At 45.5% G+C, this 12,975-nt stretch overlaps 1 protein-coding gene across 2 annotated transcripts in view; it reads right to left on the bottom strand.

The window, feature by feature from the left end:
• Clcn1 (chloride voltage-gated channel 1) overlaps positions 1-7,769 on the bottom strand; it is a 32,274-nt gene extending 24,505 nt beyond the window's left edge. Inside the window, exons 1-7 of one of the 2 annotated variants that reach the window (XM_074061458.1) lie at positions 7,472-7,769; positions 4,648-4,768; positions 4,149-4,280; positions 3,394-3,522; positions 3,079-3,212; positions 1,789-1,866; positions 653-731 (exon numbers count right to left, since the gene is read on the bottom strand). In XM_074061458.1, coding sequence (XP_073917559.1) covers positions 653-731; positions 1,789-1,866; positions 3,079-3,212; positions 3,394-3,522; positions 4,149-4,280; positions 4,648-4,768; positions 7,472-7,651 — 853 coding nt within the window. In that variant the 5' untranslated portion in view covers positions 7,652-7,769. The remainder of the gene's footprint in view (positions 1-652; positions 732-1,788; positions 1,867-3,078; positions 3,213-3,393; positions 3,523-4,148; positions 4,281-4,647; positions 4,769-7,471) is intronic. The other variant, XM_020181123.2, reaches the window with a different exon arrangement.
• Positions 7,770-12,975: the final 5,206 nt, after the last annotated feature.

A 12,975-nucleotide genomic window follows, 5' to 3' on the forward strand; every position in this document is an offset into this window, starting at 1 on the left:
TGTGATGCTGGGATTTTAACTCAGGGCCTTACACTTGCTAGGCAGGTGTTCTTCCACTTGAGCCATGCTCCCAGCCCTGCAACTGCCTTTTCTTACCATATCCATTTGTTAGTCATCCATGATAAGAAAAATAATCTGAAAAAATGCGGATAGAAAGAGCTAAAATCAACTGAAAATTGCTGTTCAGGAGCAATATTCTTTTAAAACTCCCATAAGGACTCCTCAATTAAAGCTTACCATTAATCTAAATAATGTCCACCTAAACTTCCAGGCCCTTAAGTTTTTCCTTGCGGAAAGACATACAATCTCCTGTTACAAGACATAACACTTGCAGAGCAAAAGTATCCAATAATCCAAGTAGGTTTTAATAAGTACAAGAACCATGAAGACTACCTTGGTTCTAACCCCTGGCTCTGACCTTGTGAGAAGAACAGTAATTGGTCTTCTCTGTAATCCAGTTCTCTCCTCTATCGCACCTCTCACACACAGCTTTGGGCAGGAATCAGCATGGAGTGCTTACGACATGGCCAGGCACATAGTAAAAGTTAGTTGTTTTTGTTGTAAGAAAATGGTTAATTCTAGCTCTTAGTGAGACTGACAAAAACCATTGGGCAAGTAAGGCCAGGCAAGTGGATTGTGTGGGAGCACTTGCCTCCAAGTGGTGTTCCAAAACAGCAGCCGACCCCTACAGCACAGCCCACCGTCAGGATGTCAGTGTAATAGTATGGCTGCTACTAGGAAGAGACAGACAGAGACACAGGTGGGAGGAGAAGGGCAGGGGGCAGAGAGAGGGGAGAACAAGCAGGGATGGGGAATAAGGCAGAGTGAGAGGCCTAACTCACAGGGAATCACTGTAGTCCCCTTGCCCCATCACCTCAAGGCCAGGAGAAACTCAGTGAGTTTGGCAAACAGGAAGTGACCTCATAGCTCAAGGCCAACAATAGAAAACAAAATAAAGTTAAATAATTAAGTGCTGGGCAGGACAAGTAAAATAATGACCAGAGAGGAGCTAGAGATAGGAGTATTCATGGTGAGAGGTGGCAACAACAAAAGAGGCAGGCAAGGAAAATAAAGCCTGTATAAAACAGCAGTTGGTCTCCGAACACACAGCCCTTAGGCAGAAAAATATGGGTCCTTAGAGACCAAGAGCTGGGATCCACGGTCACTCCCTGGACGCCCACCCACTAGTTCCTTTGTAGAGTACAGTCTCCTCTACCCAAAGCTATGGCAGCCACCCAGCCTTCCCTCCAAATCTGGCTTAGGCAACCCAGGTAGGGAGGAAGTGAAACTTGCCTCCAACAGGGGCTGCAAAGCAGCATCCCACGCCCACTGCACAGGCTGGCACCAGGAGGTCAAGCTGCCCAGGCACGGTCTGCAACAGAGAAGCACGCCAGACGAGGGGGTGGCAGGGTGAGACAGATGGGCACGTAAGCGAGAGGCGGATGGGTGTTGGCAACTTCGAAGGGACAGGCAGTGCAGGAGGGAACATGGAGGGGAATTAACGTATAGAAGCCAAGTGGGCTAACAGGGTAACATGGGGACTGGTTTGGCCCTCCTCAGAGGGGCACAGAGCAGGAAGGACTGAGCACTAGAAGAACAGGCACTAGGAGGCATTTTGTGGCTGGAATCAGTGGGCAGGGGCATGGAGAACAGGAACATGGGTTAGTGCAATGCCCCTTCAGCACCATGGCCAGCCCGGAGCAGACAGCCCACCCAGGCTCCCTGTGCACACAGGCCAGCTTTCTTCTGCCAAATGGCTCCTACTGCATTGCTCTGTCTCACCCTTACCTCGTAGACCCCACAGAACATGGACATAAACTTGCTGAGGACAGCTGCACAGATGCTGGCGATGTGGACAAAAGGGCCCTAGAAGATAGCAGGAGAGCCAGGTACAGGGTGAGAGGCCTAGAGGGACACCTTCACAGCTTCATTACATTAGTATTTCCTGCTCCAGGCACTGAGTTAGGTGCTAGAAACATAAAGTCAGACAGGAATTCTGCCCTGAGGAGCTTCATCCCAGAGAGGAAGGGAGATTAAAAGTCAGTGTGTTGTTTTTTCAGACAATGCCAAGGGCTAGGAAGAAAATGAGCGAGAGTGAGGAAAGATAGATGGGATGGCTACCTAGCAGTTATGGCTTAGTGCCTAGAATGACATGTGAGGCACATGGGTGTCAGGAGGAAGACTGTTCCAGGCAGAGGGAAAGGTAAGTGCAGGAGTCCAGGTGAGGACAAGCTTGAAGTGGTTGAGGGACAGGAAGAAAGTGTGAACCATACTTAGGGAAGGGGGCAGGCTGGGAGACTAGAGGATTGGACAGCCCAGAGAGGGCAGATAAGCCCAGGTCTCACAGGCTGTTGTAGGCAGTGCAGATTTTTTGAACAGTACAGATTTTTAAAAAGTGGTTATCAAGTTCTTGACCCGAGGTCAGACATGACCTATTCCATTTTTTAAAAAGATGCATCTGGCTGCTGTGTGGAGTGCTGACAGCAGGGGGCAAAAGTGCACATGAAGATGGAGTTGAAGAAGACCTGAGGTGTCACCTTGAATCAAACACAGCTTCTTTCTAGGTCTCAGTTTTCTCCTATTAACACAGGGGGATTGGTTTGGACTATGGCTAGTGTAGCCATTTCCAGTTAGGGGAGATTTTCAGTATCCGCTCCCCTTCTCTGTCTCAGCCAAGGTTGGAGTCATTCTGGTTGTCACAGCTGGGGGCTGCTAATGACATCTAGGGCTAGAGGGCAGAGATGCTGCTAACATCACAGAGATCTCACTGTGTACAAGACATCACTCCCCCAACACAGAATATTCCAGCCCTAAGTGTCAACTTGCTCAGGTGAGAGACTCTGTTCTAGGTTCCCCCATACCTAACATTTCTGTCATTCAACCTCAGGATGAAGATCTTCCAAGTTTTCTCCCTCCTTATTACCCCTTGGCCCTGGCTTAGTGCCATCCCCTATAGTCCATTTTGCTTCCAAAGCGACCTGTACATTTGGGCCGGTCTCCCTCCCTCTCCCTCTCTCTCGCGCGCGCGCTCGCCCCCTTCCTTCTCCCTCTTCCAGTGCCTCAGCAGTCCAGACCCACCTCTTTCCCCACAGGGATGCCACTGCCCAGCCCAGCAGTCAGGGCCACGACCTTGGCCACAAAAGCTCTAAGAGTGAGATATTCCTTCAGGACAACCCCACGAAGGATTGTCTTCATTTCAGGGATTCCAGAGCCTAAAGGGGTTAAAAAAGGATTTTGTGCAGGTTCACGGTAGAGACTAATGGGACATGAAAGTGGAAATGGGATTGGGGAGGACCACAGTGAGGCCGGAGTACTTTAGGTGGGCTAGAGGATGGGAGGAAGTCAGAATGGAATGGTAACCAGATTGTGTGGCATCTCCTAGAAAGTTCTCACCAACAGCCTGGGGAGAGATGAGGTGGCAGAAGAGGGCGCTGAAGAGGATGAGGACAAGTGGGAAGGTAACCCAGGCCAGGTATTGTAGAGGAAGGCTGGGCTGCATCTGGGCGTAGGTCCACTTGTAGGCTGTAGGGATACACACCTGGGTCAGTTAAGGTGGTGGAGGGGCTGGCGTAATGGCAATCTCACTACCACCCCCAAGACCACAGTGCCAGACAGCATGCTTGCCATACTCTCAAGCCCTGGGCATCTTGTTTGTCCTCCTCAGGCTGACTACTTTCATTGTACATGTGGGAAACCTCAGCTATAGGAGAAGAGCCGGGTAAGTTCCCTCTAGCAGAGGTAGCTGATGGCTGTGCTACAAGTCACAATGAATATGAGGTTAGAGCACCTGGTTAGAAGCCACGGGATGATCACTCACCAGGCTTTCCCAAGCCCAAGCTTGCCCAGGGGGTTCCTTGAACTTAGAAGTTTCAGTGCTGAAACTGGGAAGATCTTTGGGAAACTGGAGTAAGTGGGTCACCCCACTAGAGGGGCACCCCACATATGGGTTGGCAGCAGGTGGAAAAGACATGAGCAGTGTATCTAGGTCTCACGTCTCAATGAGTTTGGTATTATTTAGGGCCAGAATCCTACCTAACCCCTCTGTGAAGCATCCTCTGCCCAAACATACCCAGCCCAACATAGGTGGAAACTCAAGAAACAGCCTCCATGTGGGGAAGGCTGAGAGCAGCAGTCCAGGGAGGACCTACCCTGAAGACTCTTGGCACTGACATAGTCCATACACCAGCTGACCAGAGCCATCAGCAGGCCCAAGAGCACCAGAAAGATCCAGTCTTCCCCCAACTTCCTTCTCACCACTCGTTCCAGGCGGTGGAGACAATCTAGGAAGAGGGAAGGGTGAACAAAAAGAAAAGCAGCTCACCAGTCACTACTTTGGGAGCATGGCTGATGAGTGGAGGGGAAGAATTTGGCCGGTAGGGTCTTGTCTGTGTTAGTCAAGGGTCTTTAACACCTCTACCAATTGCGGCCTGTCCTTTCAGAAGCACAAAACCCTACTTCTCCATGAGATGTGAATTCCCTTCTAAAACTCGGGGAGGGTACGGCAGGAAACAAACTATGTGTGGAGGTACAGGGGAAGTGCTCTTGTGTGTGCAGGGGCGCTGTATTTGCAATGAGGTATCCAAGTTATTCTCCTGATCCCTGTACCTCCTTCTATTCCAGATTCCTTTATTCCTCAGTCCCCATCACCTTGACATTTAGAATAGTGTTCCTCATCCTTGCTGTCCAAGGTAGAACTGGAGCCCATCTTCTTGGGCATCCCTGTGTTCTGCTCCTTATCTGAGTATTGCTCTTTGCGATGGCCATAAATCTGGATGGAAGGAAAATGATCACTGTCTTTTGTTTTCATTTTTTCTCACTTTTATTAGCATATATTTGTTGTACAAAGGGGTTGCATTATGATGTTTCCATATATGTAGACAATGTACCCATCCCTTCCAGTATCCCCCTTATCCTTCCTTCCCACTTATTGGAACAAATTCAATAGGTTTCATTGTTCTATTTTCATACACATGTATAGGATACTTTGAATGGTCACAATCTTGAAGAGTTAAAAGCAATAAAGAGGGCAGCATGCAGACTCAGAGAAAAGGAGGAAGTGGTATTTTGAATCCTAGGCATGAGTGCTGCATACAAGCTACTTTGTGGTTATCCCTGCTCTCACCTCTCCACTCTCCATTCACACATTTCCCACTCTCTTCATTTCACCATCCATCCCCACTTTCTTTCCATTCATTCCTCAATGCAGATTGACCTTGGCACATGGTAGCTTTTGTTACGGAGACTAATATCTACTTAGAAGTAGAGATACAGAGAACTGTGCTGAGACTGGGTAGCCTGACCACATAGGTGTTTTATGCATCAATACATTTTCTGTATGTCTCTACATTTTCCTCAGCCCCCACTGCAATGATGTTCCTCCTCAGGATCCTAACATGCACAGGTTGAGGACAGACTGACCTAGCCACCAGATGACTTTTATTTTTAATTGACACATAACATTTTTACATCTTCATAGGGACTGATGTATCATGTATCTAGGTAGCACTTTGCCTTGGTGTTATCTGTCTTTCTTGAGGCCCTCAGGGTCTTCTACCTAGACTGAATAAAACTCATTCATCTGATCTCCCAAGATTTGTAGGTATAAACAGGAACTGAACTTGATCAGGCAAGTCAATCTTTTTCCCAAAGCAAGGTAACCACGCCCCCACCAACATGCAGAGGGTGGGCCTTGTTCCTGCCACATCTTGTGGTGTATGCAAGAGCACTAACTGCTTTGGGTCTGTCCCATCCACTACAGTAGTCCTCTGGGGCCAGGGTCAGGCCAGGCCATATTGCTGATTCTGGGAGCCTGGGTAGAAGAGATCTGAATTCACAATATGAGGAGCAGAGTTTTATGCCTCAATCCTGAGCAGACACAAACTAATTGCCCTGCTCATGGATGATTCATTTACTGGGATGAGGTGAGTGACTTAGAGAGGAGTGGTTCCTTCCCAACCACTCCTCATGGAAGTCAGACAGCTGGGACTGCCTCAGCTTCTTGAGGTCCCAGGTTGGAAGAGATAAGGAAAGAGTATACTTCCTACCAAGACCTGGGGCTGGAGAACACCACAAGAGCGAGATGCATCTTGCTCGTCCATCACTAATCACTATACCATGTTAGGGTTAGGAGAGGTGATAGGTTCAAATCAAAATCCAAGCATATAAAGGAAGAAAAGTCCTCCAGTGTGTGTGTGTGTGTGTGTGTGTGTTGCAATGGGAAGGATAGACGAAACAATCTTGAAAAAATACTGATTGTCATGTAGTTGGGGGTTCATTACATCATTCTCTGTTTTTGTGTAAGCCTGGAATTTTCCACAGTAAAAATTAAATGAGGAAAAACTTACATCTAATCTCCTTCCTTGCTTTCAAGGCCCCATTGACATCAGCTGAACCCTCCCCAAACTAACTTGCCATTATTCCTTACATGAAACATTAGGCTCTTTTATCCAGTGTTGCCACCAGAAAGTGACCTAACTGTGCTCTTGCTCAAGTTGCTGTCTCTCCAACTATCCTTGGGAAGTGGTGAGGAATGGAGAATGGATCCTGTTGACCCCAATGACAAGATCATCTGCACTACCCACCCTGCAGGCTCCCACCCCAACATCTGCAAGGAACCACAGGCTCCCTGTCAGCAAAAATCCTTCTAAAGTCTGATCTCCTGTGCCTTGACCACCTTCCATCCTCTGTTGCATTCTGTAACATTCTTTGTACTGAGAGGCACACTTACTAATTGTGGCCTATAAATTTTCCAAAGCAATTTCACAACCTCTCCTTTCCTTGCACCCATCCCTACTTCTCATCTCCTAGATGTTGGTAATCTACTGTTACCCAGCTCTGGAGGACACTTATCCCTGGACACATCTTAGCACCTTTCCACAAAGCTTGTGTGTGTGCACTGGGGAATGACCCCAGGGCCTCATGCTTCACTCATGCAAGGCAAGCACTCTACTACTAAGCTACTCTTTTAAGCCCCTAAAAGCTTGATTACATTTCTCTGCTCATTTTGATACTGGTAAGTCTTTGATTACTGATAAACCATTCAATCTGTTTTCTCCACTTGTCCCAACTCCTTTTTTTTGTGTCTTCTGCAGAAGGGTTACTTTGTGTGTGTTCTGCAGGGCAAGGGTGGCAGAAGTCTCTGCATGTGGGTGAGAGTGTGAGAGATACAGCACTCAGAGCTCCTAAGAGAATCACTCCATATAGGTTATGTAAACATGAGCTCTCTGTGCACTTGTGGCTCAGATGGTTCCCCACAGGATTCACCTATTCTGCAGTAAAAGCTATGCAAAAGCACATGTGTATCTAAGTGCATATTCAAGCGAATCCAGACTTTTGAAAGATTTTCATATTTTGAACACATTACCACGTACTTTAAGAAATGAACACTGCTCTCTCTTCACTAATTCCTAATTAACCAATTCCCCAGTCCCACTGTCTCCCTATCATCACTCCCCTCTCCCCAGGACTTTACCTGTGTGGGGTGGGCATTGTGCCGGGGACCTGCGTCCTTTCGGAGCCGATGCTGAAGGCCCCCATTCTCTGAGGGCAGTCCATAGCTGGTACAGTGTTCAAAAGGCATGTACTGGTACTGGGGAGCACTGCCCCACCAGCTTTGTTCAACTCCATGCTGCTGGGACTGGGATCGCTCCATGCAGCTCCCCACAGCCCCAGCCAGGCCTTGGCCTGCTTGCCCCTGTTCTACCCCCAGTGCAGTTCCTTAAGCCTTTGCTCTCGCCTGTCCCCAAGGCGTCTGGGGCAGCATGCCCACCTCCAGCTATTTATAGCTGCCTCTCCACCACATGACCCTCCCCCCTCCCACTGCCAAATCTGATCCGCTTGGGGTCGAAGCAGGTGTGAGTGCAGTGCAGGGTGGGGGTTGGGAGGAAAACCTGGGGGACAGCCCCACAGGGAATTCCCTGTGAGAGCCAGCAGCACTGTCCCTTCCCTAGTCACTAGTAGGCTTCTAGCCCCAGGTCACTGGTCCCTCTATAAATACTACCCAGACTAGGATAGGAAACTGCTTAGCATTCTCTGCAGGCTTGGGCATAATCCTCCCCCCCACCACCAAGGTTGCCCCTCTGCTTGAGCATGTGGAAGGTGAGGGATGCAGTGGTGCTGCATTAAGTCACTCAAAGGTCTAGGAAAACTGGACAGATAACTCACCTGGGAGAGCAACTGGCGACTCTCTGCCATTTCTCCCTGTTGTCTTGTCCTCAGCTGGGTTTAGTCCTCACCTGGATCCTGAACTACCTGGCCAGCTCTCCCCACATCCAGTTTTCTCTTCCCACTCTGTGCCCTTGTATCTGCCAGAGACTAATAACACTTTGGTGTCATCCCCTTGATGCCACCCTTATCACCTCTGGGTGTGGAATGTGTGGGAAGCAAGATTAACAGCCTTGGGTTCCGGAATCTCTCCCATTTCCCAGACTCACATATATTGGTCATATTACCAACCCTGACCTACCAGGAGGGACTGAGTTCCATTTAGACTGTGGTGCCCATGACAGCTCTATCAAGGTAGGTTAGATAACAGTAGAGAAGGGGAAGTGGGCCAGAGGTATAGGGAAGATGGTGATGGGGAGAGAGCATTTTACATGATGAGTCCAACAAACAAAAGATGATGGGGAAGTAACCTATTCTTCCCTTTTCTGCTCAATAAATTAATTTCTGCTCAAGGGCAAACTACTCCATTTGGCGTTATGTTTTTTTCACCAATTTTCCTAAGATATCTCTTCCCTATAATCTCATCATTATAGAAGAAAAGCTATAAACTGAGGAAAAGTGAAGTTTAGAATCCATCATCAAGTGGAGTCTCTCCCAGAGTAGTACAAGTTCAGGGACTGCAGGGTAGGGACACCAAATATCTGGTTTAATTTTGACCTAAGCTAAATGGGACTGCCCAAAGCAAGTGAGAAGATGGACACCAGATAGTACAGAAAGCACCTTTTCTAGGAGTATCATAAATCATCAATGAAATTTAAGTCAAAACCACAGTGAGACATCATGTCACACCTGTTAGGATGGCTACTAATTTTTGAACAAAACCAAACTTGGCAAGAGTTGAAAAGGATATAGAAAATAAGGAACTCTTGTGGACTATTGGTGGGAATAGAAATTGGCACAGTCCCTATAGAAAATATTTCTAAAAAAAATTAGAGCTATCATTTGATCCAGCAATCCCACTTCTGGTTATATATCCAGAGGAAAAGCAATCATAGTCTCTAAGAGGTATTGGTACTTTTCTAGTCACTGCAGTAAATATTCATAGTCAAGATATGAAAACAACCTATGTGACTGTCAACAAATAGAAATATAAAGAAAATGTGGTGTATATACATAATGGAATGCTATTCAGCTATTGATGGAAAACCTGTCATTTGTGACATGAATGAATCTAGAGAACATATGCTATGTAAAATAGGCAAGATACACTCAAATGCTCCAACATCTCACTTATATGTGGAATGTAAAATAGTGGAACTTACAGAAACAGAGTAGAAGGGTGGCTGCCATGGGCTAGGCCAGGGGAGTGGGTACTGGGGATACAGATGCTGGTTAAAGGGCACAGAGTTTATACCCTTTAAAATTAGGGTAAGGATAACTTAAAATTAAAAAAGGATAAATTCTAGAGATCTAATACACACCATTAGGTCATAGCTAACAATTCTGTATCTTACATTTGGAATTTGCTAAGGGGATACATCTTAAGTGTTCTCATCACACAGACGAAGGTAATTATGTGAGGTGTTGGTTATGCTAACTACCTTGACTGTAGTGGTCATTTCACAATATACAGTAGACTCCTGGTAACTGTGTGTATATGGTTCCAAGGAAACTGTTGAGGAAAACCCACGAATTTTCAGGATGCAGAGTTCAAGACTATACCACAGATGTTTAGTTTTCCCCATAATGCTGTCCAGCCGCTGCTTAAGACATGCAGCCTTTCAGCAAATTAAAAATTCCCACTTAGCCACTTAAATTAAGTATATTATGTGCACTTTGTGGCTTGGGAGGATTGCCATAACTTTTGCCTTGCTTTATGAGCACCATTTAGTTTAGGGGAGGCATATTTTCACAAAGTTAAGGGCAGGAAAACTCAGCAGATCACACAATCATTGGAACACAACTGACAATAACGCAGGACTGAGTTTATCCACATCAACTGAGCTGAGAAATGTGTGCATGGACAACTGAAAAATTTTTTTGAAATTTCTTTTGACTTAAAAAAATTACTTTTTGACCATAAATCCTTGAATATGAGCTTACTGTATACATATACCACAGTATCAAGTTGTATATGTTAAATATGTATAATTTCTACTTCCCAATTATTTACTTCCCAATAAAGATGACAAAAAAAAATCATTCTAGAACAAGTCCTATTAATCTCAAGGCTTGTAAAACACTCACAAAGGTTATGAATGTGGGATGGCTGAGGGACTAAAGGTTCTGTGCAGATCCATGCATTTTCTACAGGAAATGAGGAAAGATCAAGTGATTGCTGTGAAATGAAAGGAATACATTTTTTACAGTACTGGAGTATGAATTCAGGGCCTCATGCTTGCAAGGCAGGCACTCTGCCAGCCCTATTTTGTGTTGGTTATTTTTGAGAGGGTCTCACAATTTGCTGAGGCTGGCTTTAAATCGTTATCTTCCAGATCTCTGCCTCCTCAGTAGCTAGGATTACAGGCATGAGCCACCGGTGCCTAGCTTGAAAGGAATACTTTCTTAATAAGGAAAATAAAAGTACCAAAGAGGTTATATTCTTGATGTCTTTTCACCTGTTTGTGGTGTCTGGCTTTCTGAAGGTAAAGTTTTTGCAGGGAACTTGAACAAACAAACATCAGATGCAATTAACTTCTTTCTTTTTATTCCTGAGCAAGTTGGTTCCCTAACACACAGCAGCTTGGTCATGGACTGAGAGACGTGAAGGCAGAGACCAGTAGGGATACGAAGCCACTCATCCCTGGCCAAACCCAGTGGAAGCATGTAGTATGTAAGAAAAGCACCAGCTGTAATTCTAAGACCCAGATTCTCAAGCTATGAAGACCAAGAACACATACAGAGGCTGCTAGGGTTGGATGGCAAGGATTTGAGAGTAAGTATCTTGTGTTCAAAATTAGGAATAGTTTAAAATCTGCAAGCTATTTTCTTGGAAGGACAAAGTAGATATAAATTGTGCCTACCCCTCACTCCAAACACCCCAATTGGACTTAGAGCTTAGGTTTGGATTCAGAGAGCCAAAGATGGGCTTCTAGGTAGTTCTGTGATGTTCCTAAACTTGGAAGCAAATTCATAAGCATGTGTGAATGGGACCTATTATTCTTAAGTTTTAACTAGATTTCTTCCAGGGTCCATAATATTAAAAGGTTAAAACCTATAGGTTATGGAATTGCTATCTGAAGGAAGGTTATACAAAGTCGCCACACAGGATATAAGAATGAAAATCTGTTGTGGGTATAGGTGGTTGTGTAGGACAGTCTTTCAGTATCTTCCCCTTCCCACTGCCCAAATTTAAGCACCAATTTTCTTTCCGGATCACACACTTGTTTTCCAATTTCAACATCTTCAAGTCTGGCTTCTCCAACCTATGAAGCACTAAATACAACCATCATACTCTTGATGTTTTCAGCTCTATTTCTCTTTGCATATCCAGGCAGCATGAAACCCATGTCCACCTCCTCCTGAAATCTCAGCAAAGCAACTCCAACTTCTCTGGACATTTTTCCTGTAACAGACCTCACTGGTGCTCACTTCTCCTCTATTCTTTTTTGGACCTGGTTCTGTCCTGCAAGAACCCTTATTCTGTCCCATGCCTTGCAGATCCCTGTAGCACTTCACAGGTCTCTTGCACCTTCTGGCTTTTCAAACATGATATTTTCTAATACATCATCATATTTAAGGTCCCCTATAGGGACCTTTCAAAGTAGAAATAAATTTTCATTATTTTTAGGAAGAGGCAACTGAGGTTGTTAGCTACCTTGGTCAAGATCTCCCAACATCCTTAAAAGTAGAGCTAGCATTAAAATTAGATTTACATAATTCTAGAGTTCATCCCTGGAATACTACATGATTTATTTTGTTTGAAGAAGTTGAAAAAGACTTTGAGCCTTACTTCCCTCTTCTGAAAAATAAATGAAAATGACTGCCTTGTGGCACTGTGAAGAAGATGGAAGCCACACTTCTATACTCAGTACCTGTAACAGACCAAGTATTGTAGCTATTTGTCTTCCTCTTTAGGACAGTTCCCCCCTACTTCTTAAACCACAGCTTTGATCTGATACTCCACTTGTTTCATTTCTTCCTGCTTTCCTTTCCCCACTTAGGAAAACAGGATGTGGAAGGGCAGCAGAGGGCAGCCCCCAGCTCAGGGAGGGGGATAATTTTAGAAGAGAATCCCCTGGCAGAAACAAGTGGGGGAAGGGAGTAGAGCTGTGAAATTCAACCTGACACCCTATTCAAGGGCGGGTGGAAAGGACATGGACTTCAGCTCAGATACTGGTTTGTAATTCCCAAACAAATCACTTTCAGAAACCTTTCCTATCCTAAAAATGGGTATCTATTCCCACTATTCAGTAACTTAAATTTTCCAAGATTTCTGTGTCCCACACTTTGAAGTTACCTGTTTTTTCCCTGCAATATATAACCAGTTGGTCTCAGTCTATTTTTCATGCCCTTTTGCCCCTAATGTTCTTTCACAATGAATCCCCCTCCTCCTTCTAAATCTGGTGATATGCTTCAGCTCAGCTCAATGCCCTTTTGCTTCTCGTTGACAGCAATTCCTCCTCTATATTCCCCAGCATCTTTCCACAGCTCTTTGCTACCCAAATGCTCTTATAGAATTTTCCTCTTCTTGCTAAACCTCCTTAGCCCACTGTGCTCCTGCACAATTGCCTCTACAGGCATGTACTCCAAATACTTCCAGTCCATTACTTTCCATTCTCTTCTTTTCTGCCCTAGAATTATCTAATATTT

The sequence above is a fragment of the Castor canadensis genome, chromosome 2 (assembly GCF_047511655.1).
Source record: "Castor canadensis chromosome 2, mCasCan1.hap1v2, whole genome shotgun sequence".
In the NCBI taxonomy this organism is placed as follows: domain Eukaryota; kingdom Metazoa; phylum Chordata; class Mammalia; order Rodentia; family Castoridae; genus Castor; species Castor canadensis.